At 45.8% G+C, this 17003-nt stretch overlaps 1 protein-coding gene across 7 annotated transcripts in view; it reads left to right on the forward strand.

Annotated features, from left to right (window-relative positions):
• The window catches only part of col4a6 (collagen type IV alpha 6 chain), a 394735-nt gene that overhangs the window by 351016 nt on the left and 26716 nt on the right, over window positions 1–17003 (forward strand). For all 7 annotated transcript variants that reach the window (XM_033030165.1, XM_033030164.1, XM_033030169.1 and 4 more), the window contains 5 exons: window positions 700–771; window positions 3150–3275; window positions 5345–5461; window positions 7950–8111; window positions 9915–10013. In XM_033030165.1, the coding sequence (XP_032886056.1) occupies window positions 700–771; window positions 3150–3275; window positions 5345–5461; window positions 7950–8111; window positions 9915–10013 (576 nt within the window). The remainder of the gene's footprint in view (window positions 1–699; window positions 772–3149; window positions 3276–5344; window positions 5462–7949; window positions 8112–9914; window positions 10014–17003) is intronic.

Genomic DNA, 17003 nt, shown 5'->3' on the forward strand with positions numbered 1-17003 from the left:
AGGAAAGTGAATCTTTGGTATTCTTTACCTTGAAGAACCCAGGTGCTGAGCATAATCAAGAAAGGGACTGATGGATTGTTAGCTATTAAGGGAATCAACGGTTTTGGGGATTAGCACAGGAAGGCAGCGCTGAGATGACAGATTGAAGGTGGAGCAGGCATGTCTCCTCATGGCTATCTCCCGCTCTTATTCTTTATGCTGGTGTCATACGAAAGATTGAAGAAGAGTCTCGATCCAAAACGTCACCCATTCCTTCTCTCTAGAGATGCTGCCTGGCCCGCTAGGTTACTCCAGCATTTTGTATCTACATATGAAAGATTAGTTTGGTCCATTTGTCCTCATTCCTGTTTTTACGAAAAATTTGCCTCATATTTTACTGAAAGTTTCCTTTCCTCCTAAAATTACCTGCATCACACGTCTACAGGGTCCATTGAAAACATTCCACTCTGCCTTGGTGTAATGATCATATCCAGCCTGCTCCTCCTTCCTGCCTTTCCTCCCCCGACCCTCATTGTCATGGGAAAGAGGATCCAGTTTAAAGATGTTGAATATCTCCGATCATTAACTGAGATATCTAAACTCTTTTAAAGTGACTTCACTACCATCAAAGCAACATATGATCTCTCTTCTGAGTGAGATTCTGAATGTTCTCTATAGGTTACAATGTTCATGATAAATGATTTGTGTTTATTCCACCAGGTCTCTCAGGATCTCCAGGGCTGGACGGTTTGAATGGTTTGCCAGGCCCTAAGGGCCCACCTGGAACACCAGGTATTTGTTAACAGCAGCCTTAGTTTAGTTTAGAGATACAGCGCGGGAACTGGCCCACTGAGTCCACACCGACCAAGGATCCCTGCACATTAACACTACCCTACACACACTAGGAACTATTTGTACTTTTATACCAAGCTTAGTAACCTACAAGCCTGTGTGTCTTTGTAGTGCGGGAGGAAACTGATCTCGGAGAATATCAGGGAGAACATACAAACTCCGTACAGATAAGCACGCATAGTTGGGATCGGACCCGGGTCTCTGGCGCTGTAAGGCAGCAACTCTACTGCTGTGCCACCATGCCATACAATGTTAATTTGCGGGAGGCAAATTCTGTTGGGAATTGGGGCACCACACCGTTACTTGATCCTTTTACCAGGATCAGGTGCTCTTCTGTGAAGGACTTGTGTGTTACGGTATATGTGAAGTACAACGAGTTTAGTCATAGAAACAGGAAGATAGGATTTTAGGATTAATTAAACCCAGCTGATCTGGCAGAACCTAGACAGGCAATAACGTTTCCCTTGATAGTTTTCTCGCCATGGTCCAACTAATGGAAGGTTTTAACAGCTTGAATCAAGTAACTGTCATTAGGTAGCCGGGGCACATTTCAAAGGTATAAGTTGGGCTCTGAAGCTGTCATAATCGGTTGATGCAACGTTAACCAGTAGCTTGAGAAAGACAACCATCCTGGGACACAAACTGCTCTTCATCATTGCCTCAGACCAAGATGGAGGCAAACGCAAGCTGAAGGCCCGAAGACTCCATGAAGGTATCATGTTATCATGGGTCTGCTATCCTTCCTCAGCACCTACCTGGTTACTTAAAGACTCCGCATTGTCCGATCCAAGGAACAGGGAGGAGTCTACCCAAGTTCACAAATATCATGACTCAAAGAGGTCTTGTGGATCAAAACTGGAGAGCATTTAAGAAGTGAGGAGTAGAGAGAAGTGTGGGCAGAGAAAAGCCACCTTCTTCCCGCTCCTCCAACAAGTAAAGGAGTAAACATAGATGTGACCATTTTACCTCTCCATGTATCACGGGATAATCTTCTTGAGCAGTTAACTGCCCACTGGTTTGGCAAAGCGGCAGGAATAAAATCATCTTTTTTTATTGGACTCTTGTACATAAAGTCATACTGTATGGTAGCACACGTGTTTAAGTTAATAGACTAATTATCCTGAGACTTTTACCATTGATCCACAGAAATGAATTTAAATCACAAGTAGCAGGATAAAAATTAACTAAGTTTACGTAGAATAAATATATGGATCCAGTTATGGAGCTTTAAAAATATCATATTAATCTAGTCAGGTCTGCATATGTCTTTAGCTCCACCATTATGGTTGATGTTTCAATACAGTTTTAGTTTCAGTTTAGTTTACTGAGATACCATCAACAAACGGACAAACAAACAAGATGAGAGTTTTGGTAATATAGAGATATTGTCACCTTTATCTACTGACCACCTTCCAGAGTCTTGGCAATACAAGCCTGTCGTAACTTGGGGAGGACATGCGTTCATCATGTTTTGTAGCTAATTTATACTTCATGCTGCCTTGGCAAGGCCAGCAGCATAATCAAGGACAATCACACCCTGGGTATCACATCTTCACCTCAGATGTGGAATAATAATGATACTGACACAATATTTACAGGTTACATTCCTTTGTCTCTGTGTTTATTATCTCCCCCGGCCATGGCCTCCTGCCGTGGTTTACACAGCGCACACCCGATCTGACCTTCAAGTCAACTGACACCAAGGTCAAGATATTAGCATATCATTATCATGACTCATCGTCATGACATCGGGTACTCTCTCTTCTCCCCTCTCCCATCAGGCAAAAGGTATGGAAGTGTGTAAATACACACCTTCAGATTCAGGGACAGTTTCTTCCCAGCTGTCATCAGGCAACTGAATCATCCTACCACAACTAGAGAGCAGTCCTGAACCAATATCTACGTCACTGGAGACCCTTGGACTATCTTTGATCGGACTTTGCTGGAATTATCTTGCACTAAACATTATTCGCGTTATTTCCTTTATCATGTATCTGTGAATGGCTCGATTGTAATCATGTATTGTCTTTCCGCTGACTGTTTTATCAGCGTTTTTAAGCTTTTCATTGTATCTCGGTACACATGACAATAAACTAAACTGAACAGAACGTATGTTTTGGAGAGACAAAATAAATATGGGGTAGGTCGGTGCGGAAATTCTGATAGCTTTAGCTGGAATTACTGGCTGGCAATTTCCTCAGTGGTTTCCAACCCCACATCTGGAAAATCTGTGGTACAGGAACAGGGACAACTGAGGAAATTCCCCGCCATTGCATCAACTTGAATCGATAATTACTTCTCTATGTTCACCTGTTCAGGCATTGTTCTGTACGCATCACCCGGACCTCCCGGCCCACCTGGCTACAAGGGTGAAAGAGGATCACCGGGAGCAGGAACAGGATCACCGGGATATCCAGGACCAAAAGGACTTCGAGGAGATCCAGGTAATTGGGAGTACTGACTGGAATTGTTCGTTAGCCCTGTGGGATCTTGTGCCACAGTAAAACAGACAACCTGTTGTCAAGAGTCAGGAGTTCAAAGTAACATTAGCACATTTGCAGATGACACAAAGCTGGGTGGCAGTGTGAACTGTGAGGAGGATGCTATGAGAATGCAGGGTGACTTGGACAGGTTGGGGGAGTGGGCAGATGCATGGCAGATGCAGTTTGGCATGGCGGATAAATGAGAGGTTATCCACTTTGGTAGCAAAAACAGGAAGGCCGATTACTATCTAAATGACGTCAAGTTGGGAAAAGGGGAAGTACAACGGGATCTGGGGATCCTTGTACATCAGTCTATGAAAGTAAGCATGCAGGTACAGCAGGCAGTGAACTGGTAGCTTGGTTAGTTTCTGACCAGATCGAAGATGTTCCTGTCAAGTGCTTAAGCTTCAGTGCTCAACATCTTTAGCACCAGGTGGGACCTCCTGAAACCCCATGCTACAGAGAAGAGAGCAGAGGAGGAGTTGTAGCTGAACAATGACTGAGCATCTGAATCTGTCACAACTCCCAGGATTGGTCGGTGGGGGCGCTGCTAGTCGGCTGGCCTGCCAGCAGCATGCTCGTTATTTCGACTTTTTTTGTTTTTTTTGGTGTGTCTAATGTTAGTTTACGTGTCTCTCGGTGTGTGTTGTGTGGGGGGTGGTGGGGAGGGGAAAGGGGGAAACCGTTTTCGGTCGCCTCCTCCACGGAGAGGCAACTTTTTCCATGTCGCCTCCCTCATGGCCTAACAGCATGGATTGGAGCGGCCTTTCCCGGAATCTGGCCCGGAGCATCAGCAGCAGGCGCAGCCTGGACTTTTCCATCGCGGAGCGGATGAACCCTTGCCGGGGCGAACCCTTGCTCCGATCGCTGGCCTGGTGACTTTGGCACCGTGGGAGCAGTGGTCCACGGAGCTTCTAGCCGCAGGCGTGGCGTGGACTTACCAACCGGAGCCTGGGATCCCTTGCTGGGGATCCCCAGAGAAGAGCTCCGTCTGCCGGCCCGCAGCCTTTTACATCCTGAAGTCGCCGTCTCCGGTAGGAAAGTGCCGATTCGGGACCCCCAAGCCGCGGAGCGTGTTTGACCATCCCGACTTCGGAGTTTTGATCATCTCTACGAGAGGGCCTGTACATCAGGCTGTCCGTAGCGGTGACTATGAAGGGTTTATGGCCCCGACCATGGATGAACAAAGGAGGAGGACTGACTGAACTATGTTGCCTTCCACCACAGTGAAGAATACTATGGTGGATGTTTGTGTTAAACTTTATTGTGTATTGTGTGTTTTTTTAAGTGTATCGCTGCTGGCAAATTCATTTCACTGCACCTTCGGGTGCATGTGATGAATAAAATTGGCTTTGACTTTGACCAAACCATTGGTGTCATGGCAGTGGCCAACATCAGCCCCTCTGGTATAGCCAGATTAGATTGGGGATAGACACAAAATGCTGGAGTAACTCAGCGGGACGGGCAGCATCTCTGGAGAGAAGGAATGGCTGACGTTTTGGGTCGAGACCCTTTTTCAGACTGAGAGTCAGGGGAAAGGGAGACATCAAAATATGGAAGGGCAAGGTGTGAAAATGAGAGATCAAAGGGATGAAGTTCAAGGAAGATGTAGAATATATTATTTTTAACTAGGGGAAGGTGACAACGGGGCATACAAAGTAAAATGTAATCATTAGGCCAGTCAGAATGGTCGGATAACTAGGATGGAGGAGGGATGGAGAGAGAGGGAAATGCAAGGGGTGAAGTTAGAGCTGGGGTGTAAGTTGCCCAAGCGAAACATGTGTTGTTGTTCCTTCAATTTGCATTGGGACTCACTGTGATATTGGAAGAGGCTCAAGACAGAAAGGTCAGTGTGCGAATCGGAGGGGGAGTTAAAGTGTTTAGCAAGTGGGAGAGCATGTAGGTTGAGGCGGTCTGAGCGGGAGTGTCCAGCGGAATGTCGGCTGAAAATTAAGACAAAAGTTGATTTATACACAGAATGGTTTGCCGTCAAGTTTCATTGATGGAGTGACTATTTGCTGCCTCTTTAGGTCGTGGTGGACCTCAGGGTCTTCCAGGGAAGCCAGGCCTTCCAGGTGGTTCCCTTGCTCCAGACATTCCCGGGAAACCAGGTGATAGCGGTGGACCAGGTTACGATGGTGAACCAGGTATGATTTCTTCTTGTTTTCGAAATCTTCACTCTCTGCTTCAATGAGAATGTGTACCGTCATTAGTTGGCAATTTGTGTCCTTCCTTAATCTCATTCGAATTAATTTAACTTTGATTGGAATCATCCATTTTGATTGTGCATTGGTATTTACTCGTATACGTTAGCGATGCAGAGATCGAATGCTGAGGCTCTATAAGGCGCATTTGGAGTACTGTGAGCAAATTTGCGTCCCATATCTGAGGAAGGATGTGCTGGCTCTGGAGAGGGTCAAGAGGAGGTTTACAAGAATGATTTCAGGAATAGGTTAGCATATGATGAGCGTTTGACAGCACTGGGCCTCTACTCGCTGGAGTTTAGAAGGTTGGGGGGGGACCTCATTGAAAGTTACAGAATAATGAAAGGTGTCAATAGAAGTCGAAGTGGAGAGGATGTTTCCACCGGTGAAAGAGTGGCCACAGCCTCAGAATTAAAGGGCACTCTTTTAGAAAGGGGGTGAGGAGGAACTTCTTTAGTTGGAGGGTAGTTAATCTGTGGAACTCATTGCCACAGAGGGCTGTGGAGGCCAAGTTAGTTGATATTTTTAAGGCAGAGATAGACAAATTATTGATTAGAATGGGTGTCAATTTACTCAATTACGGGCTAATAATGGGAAAAAAGCTCATACTTAAATTCTGGAAAAATGCGCCCACACCAACAATAAAAATGTGGACATCAAATATGTTTGAAACATTACATCTGGAAGAGATGAGATTCCTCTTAGCAGGTAAAGCAAACCAATTCCAAAAGACGTGGTCTACGTTTATGGACCTATTATAAGCATGAGGTGCAATAGTAATTTAAAAAATAAATAAATAAATAAAAGGTATCAGGACCTGGCAATGGGAGGTAAAACAACAAAAACAGACTTGGTTGGTAGTCTTTCTGCGGAGTTTAATGTTATAATAGAGCGATTGTCCTTACTTTCTTTTTCTTTCTTTTCTAGGGTCTACTTTCTTACTTCACTTCCTTCTCTAACTTCTTTTCTAAGGGGCTTTCTTTTCCCAACACTCTCTTGCACTTCACGATTCTTGCGCACCTTCTTTACTTTCCTTACTTCTATCTTTTTCTTAAAGCTTAAAAAAAAAAATGAAGCGGTACAAAAAATGTATTAAGATATATGTGTTGTGTGTTATTGTAATTTACCGTACTTCTAATAAAAAAAAAAAAAAAAAAAAAAAAAAAAGAATGGGTGTCAAGGGTTATGGGGAGAGGGCAGGAAAATGGGATTCATCGGCGGTCACTCGAAACGAGTATGACTCTCCTCTCATGGAGGACGCCAGTGCGTGACATTGTTTAACGTGGGGAGACTGGTGCACAGACAGCCACCACACGGTCCTTGACAGATCTTGGTCAGGATCCAGTGGAATGGAGTCCAAGACGACCCGAGACCATTTTCTGCTGCAGCCTTCATCCGCCTTCCCAGCCGTTGTGACGCTCCACTAAGGTCAGCCATCGTCCTCCGCCTGTTCCACCGTTGAGGTCTTGGTTGGATTGCTCTTTGTCAGAGACCTCCCCCTCGACCTTACCACCATGGGTTGCCCTACCAGGAGCATAGCTCCAGACGGCATCGCTCTCAGGATCTCAGGACCACACAAGCTTCTCCACCACGACAAGGTGACAATCCAAGGAGAAGAAAAAATGGGATTAGGAGGCAGAGATCAAACATGATTGAGTGGCGGAGTAGAGTCAATGGGCAGAATGACCTAATTCTACTCCTATAACTTGTTAGCTGATTGAAACTGCACTTTGCCCATTAAAAACAATCCAGCAGATGAGTTAGGGTGGCACAGTGGTGCAGCTGGTAGAGCTGCTATCCTCAGGGTGCCAAAAACCCGGCTTCAGTCCTAACCTCGGGCGCTGTCTGTGTGGAATTTGCATGTTCTCCCTGTGACCACCTGGGTTTCCTCTGAGTGTTTGGGTTTCCTCCCAAATCCAGAAGACGTGCAGGTTTATGAGTTAATTGGCCTCTGATAAAATCGACCCTTGGGTTCAGGGAATGGATGAGAAAGTGAGATAACACAGTACTGGTGTGGACGGGCGACCGATGGTCGTCGTGGACTCGGTGGGGCGTAGGGCCTATTTCCTTGCTGTATCTTTCAATCTATCAATCAAGTTGACATGTTTGTAGCATTTACAGGATTTAGCATTAAGCCCAAGTTCAAGATAATAATTCTTGATGAAAATCTGGTCTGAAATATTGGCAATTGTTCTTTCGCCATCTAGAGCCAATGTTGGAAATCCTTCACTGAATATTCCCACTTCTCTTTATCTCCCTTTGTGTTTTACCTCTTTGGCCATGCTTTGTGGAATCTTTTATATCAAACAGACACTTTCAAAAGCTCTTTCAAAAGCTGTACCTGAAAATTCTTGCTGTCTCTGGATGGTGTCCAGCAAGTACTGATAGTAACAGATCATGTGGGTAAATGAGATTTTGTTTTATTTTGCAGGTCTTCCAGGTCAACCTGGCCCTCCAGGGTCACCTGGTTTCCGATATGAAAGGGGAGATGCTGGTGACCCAGGTTTCCCTGGGCGCTCGGGACCACCAGGTGTGAGCGGAAACATTGGACCTTCAGGAACCCCAGGATATCCAGGCTCTCCAGGACGGAAAGGTAAGCAATGGACTGCGACTTTGTGTTCAATTTGGTGCTTCAGCGTCCACTGGGGATTAAATATTTACATAATAGAATCTGTTCCCACTTCCACTTCCTTATATATACCCATGCATGATTGGGCAGGTTTGGAGGGATATGGGCCAAACGCAGGCAGGTGGGACTAGTGTAGCTGGGACATGTTGGCCGGTGGGGGCAAGTTGGCTGGAGGGTCTTTATCCACACTGTATCACTCTATGACTATGACTCTCTCCCCCTCATAGTTTTATACACCCCCACTCATGTACCATCTTAACATCCACCGCTCCAGAGAAAACAGACCTAGCCTCTCCGGTCTCTTCTCAAAACTGCAACACTCCATTGCAGGCAACATCTTGGTGAATTTCCTCAGCGCCCTCTCTTGTGCTGTCAGATCTTTCCTTTAGTGTGGTGACCAGAATTGCATTCAATACTACACCTGAGGCCCAACCATTGTTAAAATAAAATTGAACTGTAACCTCCCTGCTCTTATAATCTATGATCCAACGAATGAAGGCGGGTATCCCCTGTGTCTTCTTGACCGCGATATCTACTTGTGCTGCCGCCTTTCATGATCGTAAGACTTGTACACCTAGGTCTCGCCATCCCACAAAGCTCCCCAGGATCCAACCATTCATAATGCCCATCCCAGTCTCATTATTACTCCCTATAGCCATCACTGCTCAATTATCAGGACAGGATAGAGAACTGGATGGCAGACAGGAAGCAAAGAGTAGGAATTAACGAGTCCTTTTCAGAATGGCAGGCAGTGACTAGTAGGCTCGGTGCTGGGACCCCAGTTTATTACAATATATATTAACGATTTAGATGAGGGAATTAAATGTGACATCTCCAAGTTTGCGGATGACACAAAGCTGGGTGGCGGTGTGAGCTGCGATGAGGATGCTGTGAGGCTGCAGGGTGGCTTGGTTAGGTTGGGTTAGATGAGCAGATGCAGTATAATGTGGATACATGTGAGGTCATCCACTTTGGTAGCAAGAACAGGAAGGCCGATTATTATCTGAATGGTGTCAGATTAGGAGAAGGGGAGGTGCAACGAGACCTGGGTGTGCATGTACATCAGTCACTGAAAGTAAGCATGCAGGTACGGCAGGCAATGAAGAAAGCCAATGGCATGTTGGCCTTCATTGCGAGAGGATTTGAGTTTAGGAGCAAGGAGGTCCTACTGTAGTAGTACAGGGCCCTGGTGAGACTGCACCTGGAGTATTATTGCTATTGAGGGAGTGTAGTGTAGGTTCACCAGGTTAATTCTGGTATAGCAGGACTCACATATGATGAAAGAATGGGTCGACTGGGCTGATATTCACTGGAATTTAGAAGGATGAGTGGAGATCTTATAGAAACAGATCAAATTCTTAAAGGATTGGACTGGCTAGATGCAGGAAAAATGTTGCTGATGTTGGGGGAGTCCAGAACCAGGGGTTACAATTTAAGAATAAAGTGTATGTCATTTAGGGCTGAGAAGAGGAAAAACCTTTTCACCCAGAGAGTTGTGAATCTGTGGAATTCGCTGCCACAGAAGGCAGTGGAGGCCAATTCACTGGATATTTTCAAGATAGAGTTAGATATAGTTCTTAAGGCTTCCGAAATCAAGGGATATGGGGAGAAAGCAGGAACGGGGTACTAATTTTAGATGATTACCCATGATCATATTGAATGGCGGTGCTGGCTCGAAAGGCTGAATGGCCTACTCTTGCACCTATTTTCTATGTTTCTAATAAATCTACTTTCAAATGTAAGGTAATAAAATGTCCCTTTTTTTAGGTGAAAGTTCAGGACCAGGCAGAATTGGATTTCCAGGAACAGATGGGCCTCCTGGCGACCCAGGTTATTCAGGTCCAGGAGGGGATCCTGGTCCGAAAGGTACCATATATTAGAGCACTCTTTTTCTTGCTAGAATTAGCTGCCTCGATTAATGTATCATACAGCAAATTTTAAAAATGTCACAAGAAATTCAACAATTGAATAATATTATTATTTGTGTGGGAAGGAACTGCAGATGCTGGTTCAAACCGAAGATTGACACAAAAAGCTGTAGTAGCTCAGCGGGTCAGACAGTGCTGAGTTACTCCAGCTTTGTGCGTATGTCATTATTTGTATTCTATTTCAGAATAATTGCAGATTTTAAATCAACTGATTACAGGTGGATATTAGTAACAAGGCCACAAAATTGTTAACAGTAAAAAAGTAAATTTGGACAATGGGATTGTATTCTGATAAAAAAAAAGTACGAATGTTTAACATTGGTTCAGATTTATAGACCATTGGGATCTCTTCTGGGGCAGAGTTGACCTGTACAAGAGGGATGGGTTGCACCTTAACTGGAGGGGGGCCAATATCCTGACAGCAGGTTCGCTGGTGCTACACGCTAGTTGGCTGGTTTAAATTAGATTGGCAGGGCGGTGGGATCTTATACAGGACCGAGGTGGGTGACTGAGAGGTTAAAAGTTGGTAAGGAGGGCGATGAGACAAAGTATAGAGGACAGAATAGACAGGAGAAAGGCAGCGAGCGAGGAAGGAATGTCAGTTTAAACTGCGCGTATTTTAAAGCACGAGGCCTGACGGGTAAGGCAGATGAGCTTAGGGCATGGGCAGGTACATGCAACTGGGATGTTGTAGCCATTATAGAATACCTGGTTGAGAGGGGAGCAGGACTGGCAGCTCAATGTTCCAGGTGAGACGGAGATGAGAGTAATGGTAGGACTCTGGAGAGTATTGTAGAGCAGAGGGATCTAGGAGTACAGGTACATAGTCTGTTGAAAGTGGCATCTCAGTTAGATTGGGTGGTCAAAAAGGCTTTTGGCACTTTAGCCATCAGTCAGAGCATTGAATATGGAAGTTAGGAGGTCATGTTGAAGTTGTACAAGACGTTGTTGAGGCCTCATTTTGTTCAGTTTTGGGCAAGGGCCTCTTCTTGAGGCCCTTGCCCAAAGTTGGGTGAAATGGCTTATTTCCACGGTGTAACACTCTATGACCCCATTGGAGATTGTGTGCGGGGAGACATGATACCGCTTCTACCGCTGCACCATCGAGAGCATCCTTACCAACTGTATCACAGTATGGTATGGCAACTGCTCTGTCTCCGACCGGAAAGCACTGCAGAGGGTGGTGAAAATTGCCCAACGCATCACTGGTTCCTCGCTCCCCTCCATTTAGTCTGTCCAAAGCAAGCGTTGTCTACGGAGGGCGCTCAGCATCACCAAGGACTGCTCTCACCCCAACCATGGACTGTTTACCCTCCTACCATCCGGGAGGCGCTACAGGTCTCTCCGTTGCCGGACCAGCAGGTCCAGGAACAGCTTCTTCCCTGCGGCTGTCACACTACTCAACAATGTACCTCGGTGACTGCCAATCACCCTCCCCCCCCACCCCCGGACACTCCTCCCACAGGAAAAACACTATGACTGTATGCATGTAAATAGATTTATTTATTGAAATCATATTCTATGTCGCTCTTCCTGGGAGATGCTAACTGCATTTCGTTGTCTCTGTACTGTACACTGACAATGACAATTAAAGTTGAATCTGAATCTGAATCTGATAGAGGTTGTTTTTTAATTATGATTGGCAGAGATAGGGTAGACAGATCAGTTTTTGTTCTCATTCATTCATCTAATTATTGTTGCACATATCATTATTGAACGTGCACAGTTTACTCTACGAGCTTCATGTGAACTAGCAATTTCATTGCACCCTGGTATACATGAAGATCAACTGATCTGAGTCTGATTCTAAATACATTTGTTTCACAAATTATGGCATAATAGACGGAGGGCAGTAATGACCAAAATAGACCCGACATGAGTTATTTAGAAATTGGGCAACGGTAAGGTGATTTTAGGATTGTTTTGAGAACAATAGTCAACCTAAAATAATGTATCGTCCAAGTTCACATTTATTGTCACATGCACCAATTGGTACAGTGATATTTGAGTTACCATACAGCCATACGAATAAAAAGAACACAATGCACAATAGAATTTAACATAAACATCCACCACAGTGGAATCAACGTTTCCCACTGTGATGGAAGGCAATAAAGTTCAGTCATCTTCCTCTTTGTTCACCCATGGTCGGGGCCTAGAACCCTCGCAGTCGCTGCTATGGATGGCCCGATGTACAGGCCCTCTCGCCGGGATGATCGAAACTCCGGCGTCGGAGCGGATGTGAAGACACTCTGCAGCTTGGAGTTTTTGAATCAGCCGCTTCTTACCGGCTTCCGAAGTCCACAGGCCACGCTGGACGTAGCTCCAACACTGGCGATCCTGGGCAATGTGAAGCTACTGGCTCCCTCTTGCATCACACACTCATCTTTATATTGGCTGTGCTTACTCATTCTGCCTGTTGGCTCTCTGGCAAATTGGCAAATGACCATTGATTCCCAGTGTTCCCCAACAGTCATCAACGACAGGGTGGGTGAAGTGAGGGAAATTGGAGCGACAGAAGCCTGGTGATTGCAATTATTGTGCAAATTATTACACAAAATGCTGGAAAAACTCAGCAGGTCAGGCAGCATCTGTGGAGGGAATGGACAGATGATGTTTCGGGTCAGAACCCTCTTCAGACTTCTTCTTGTGTCTGAAGTAGGGTTCCAACCAAACACATCATCTGTCCATTCCCTCCACAAATGTTGCCTGATCCTCTGAGTTCCACGAGCAAGTTGTGCTTTGCTCAAGATTCCAGCATCTGCAGTTTCTTGTGTCTGTATAAATTAGAGGTCCTGTGATCATAGTCTGGCCACATTTATTCATCACACGTCATTGGAAAGGAAGGGGAATTCATGGACAGCATCTAACGAATGATAGATACAAAATGCTGGAGTAACTCAGTGGGACAGGCAGCATCTCTGTGTAGAAGGAATAGGTGACGTTTTGGGTTGAGATCCTTCTTCAGACCCATTCCTTCTATCCAGAGATGCTGTCTGTCCTGCTGAGTTACTCGAGCATTTTGTGTCTTTCTTTGGTGTAAACCAGCATCTGCAGTTCCTTCCTATAAAACTATCTAATGATATCTTCTCCCAATGGGTAAAAATCAACAGACTAGATGTAGAGAGAAAACACTTAGATTTTTATCAGATTAGGATTTTTTAAATTGAGAAATACTATCAAATTTAGAGATCTCTCAAATCTTTTGATTTATATCTAGCCATTGACATTTAGAAGTGTAACAGGTGGTCTTGTTGAGATATATAAAAAAGATTGAAAGAGCAGATGCTGAGGAGTTCGAGAATTTAAAAGTGACGCTCAGACTATCAGGATACCATGTAGAAACAATGAACTGCAGAAGCTGGTTTACAAAAATGACACAAGTGCTGGATTATTCATGAGATAGTTGGATATAGTGCCAAGGGCTAACGGAATCAAGAGATACAGGGTAAAAGCTGGAACGGGGTACTGATTCTGGATGATCAGCCATGATTATATTGAATGGCGGTGCAGGCTCGAAGGGCCAAATGGCCTACTCCTGCACCTATTTTCTATGTTTCTATGATTAACTCAGTGGATCAGGCAGCTTCTCTGGAGAACAAGGATAGTGTGGCGTCACCTCATTGGTCAGACCACTTACTGTCGAACCCTCGTCAGTGGTTACGTAGACTGTCACGTGACTACATCAGCAGGTCTTACCTTGAGATCACCAGTCAACAGGGAGCTGAGCTCGAGTCAACACCCTCACTCAGCAGCAGCAATGACTCAATATGTTAGAGAGTCCCAAACCCACTTGTATGTCAAACTTATCTCACCAAATAAAGTAACCATTTGATCACAAAGTTTGGACTCGCTACAATAGGTGACATTTCTGGTCTGGACCCTTGTTCAGACTGAAAATATGATACTCGTCACATGGCATTTGGAGTACTGCGAGCAGTTTTGGGCCCTGTATCTGAGGAGGAATATGGTGGCATTGGAGAGGGTCCCAAGGAGATTTACAAGAATGATACTGGGGATGTTTGGGTTAACATATGAAGAGTGTTTGACGGTACTCACTGGAGTTTTCAGACTTCACGCTGAAAATATAACAGACCACAGTCTGTTAGGGTCAACAACCTCACCTCCTCCACTATAACACTGAACACCGGCGTGCCACAGGGCTGTGTGCTCAGCCGTCTCCTCTACTCCCTCTTCACCCATGACTGCATCCCTAAGTATGGCTCCAACGCCATCATTAAATTTGCCAACGACACCACGGTGGTAGGACTGATCAGTGACAATGACGAGTCAGCCTACAGGGAGGAGGTCCAGCACCTGACAACCTGGTGTGCCAACAATAACCTCGTCCTCAACTCCAAGAAGACGAAGGAAATTATTGTTGACTTCAGGAAGGGGGGCAGACATACCCCCATCCACATAAACGGGACTGAGGTGGAGCGCGTCTCCAACTACAAATTCCTCGGGGTACACATCTCGGAGGATCTGTCCTGGTCCCTCAATACCACCAAACTGATCAAAAAGGCGCAGCAGCGCCTTTACTTCCTGAGGAGGCTCAAGAAAGCCCACCTGTCCCCCCAAATCCTGACCAACTTTTACCGCTGTACCATCGAAAGCATCCTGACCACCTGCTTCACGGTATGGTACAGCAGTTGCACCGTAGCTGACAGGAAGGCACTACAATGGGTGGTGAAAACCGCTCAGCACATCATCGGTGTCCCGCTCCCTGCCATGAATGCCCTCCACCGAAAACGGTGTCTGAGACGGGCCAGGAAGATCATCAAGGACCCCTCTCACCCTAACCATGGACTGTTTGCCCTCCTCCCATCAGGGAGGCGGTACAGGAGCCTCAGGTCTCGAACAAGCAGGATGAGGAACAGCTTTTTCAACAACACCATTACATTGCTGAACTCGGAGTCCCGACGCTAGATATCTTTGGTCTCTCCATCCACATTGTTAACCAGTACTCTTCTTACTCTAATGTATGCTTGTTCTGTATTTTTTAATCCTATCTTGCACTATGACTATGACCAGACGCTAAACTGCATTTCGTTGTACCTATACTTGTATCTGTGCAATGACAATAAAGTAGAATTGAATTGAATTGAGTTTTGAAAGAGGAGGAGGGACCTCTTTGAAAGGTACAGAATAGTGAAATGCCTAGATAGAGTGGATGTGGAGAAGATGTTTCCACTGGTGGGAAAGTCTAGGATCAGGGGGCACAGCTTCAGAATAAAAGGACATACCCTTAGAAAGGAGATGAGGAGGATTTTCTTTGGTGAGAGGGTGGTGAATCTGTGGAGGCCATCATTGGATAGTATTAAAGCAGAGATTGACAAGTTCTTGATTAATACGTGTGTCAGGGGTTATGTGGAGAAGGAACGAGAATGAGGTTGAGAGGGAAAGATGGATCAGCCATGATTGAATGGTGGAGTAGACTCGATGGGCCAAACGGCCTCATTTTGCTCCTATCATCATCATCATCATCACCTATCGATGTTCTTTAGAGATGCTGCCTAACCCGTCGAGTTACTCCAGCACTTTGTGTCCTTTTTGTCAGGATACCATGTTAGAACTGAAATGTAGAGTAATTCCATCACTCAGAAGGTTGTGAATCCTTACAATTCGGTAACCAGTGATGCAAATGTTGAAAACTGATCCAAATGCTCAGTTTACAGCTGTTTACTGAGGGAATATTAGATTCCAGTAGGAAAGCAGTATTAGCCAAGTCAAGTCAAATTTATTTGTCACATACACATACGAGATGTGCAGTGAAATGAAAGTGGCAATGCTCGCGGACTTTTGTGCAAAAGACAAACAACCAAACAACCAAACACAATCATAACACACATATTCTTTTACATAATAAATAATGGAAGGAAAAACGTTCAGTAGAGTTAGTCCCTGGTGAGATAGGCGTTTACAGTCCGAATGGCCTCTGGGAAGAAACTCCTTCTCAACCTCTCCGTTCTCACCGTATGGCAACGGAGGCGTTTGCCTGACCGTAGCAGCTGGAACAGTCCGTTGCAGGGGTGGAAGGGGTCTCTCGTGATATTGTTGGCTCTGGATGCACCTCCTGATGTATAGTTCCTGCAGGGGGGCAAGTGAAGTTCCCATAGTGCGTTCGGCCGAACGCACTACTCTCTGCAGAGCCTTCTTGTCCTTGGCAGAGCAATTCCCAAACCAGATGGTAATGTTCCCGGACAAGATGCTTTCCACCGCCGCTGCGTAGGAGCACTGGAGGATCCTCGGAGACACTCTGAATTTCCTCAATTGCCTGAGGTGGTAAAGGCGCTGCCTTGCCTTACTCACGAGTGCTGAGGCGTGTGATGCCCATGTCATATCCTCGGAGATGTGGACTCACAGATATTTAAAACAGTTCACCCTATCCACAGGATCCCCATTTATCCTCAATGGAGTGTACGTCCTCGGATGATGTGCCCTCCTAAAGTCCATGATCAGCTCCTTCGTTTTTTTGATGTTCAAGAGGAGGCTGTTATCCTGGCACCAGAGTGCTAGACCAGCCACCTCCTCCCGGTAGGCCTACTCGTCGTTGTCTGAGATCAGGCCCACCACCACAGTGTCATCAGCAAACTTAATTATTGAGTTGGAGCTGAACCTAGCCACACAGTCATGTGTGTACAGGGAGTACAATAGGGGGCTGAGGACGCAACCCTGGGGCGATCCTGTGCTCAGGGTGAGGGACTTCGATGTATTCCCTCCCATCTTGACTACCTGGGGCCTGGCGGTGAGAAAGTCCAGGACCCAGGCACGCAGGGAGGTGTTGAGCCCCAATTCCAGTAGCTTCCCGGCCAGTCTGGTGGGGACTATCGTGTTGAAGGCTGAACTGTAGTCTATGAACAGCATCCTCACGTAGCCCCCCTTCTGGCTGTCCAGATGGGAGAGAGCGGTGTGCAAGACCTGGTAG

Source organism: Amblyraja radiata, chromosome 12, assembly GCF_010909765.2.
Source record: "Amblyraja radiata isolate CabotCenter1 chromosome 12, sAmbRad1.1.pri, whole genome shotgun sequence".
Lineage (NCBI taxonomy): Eukaryota > Metazoa > Chordata > Chondrichthyes > Rajiformes > Rajidae > Amblyraja > Amblyraja radiata.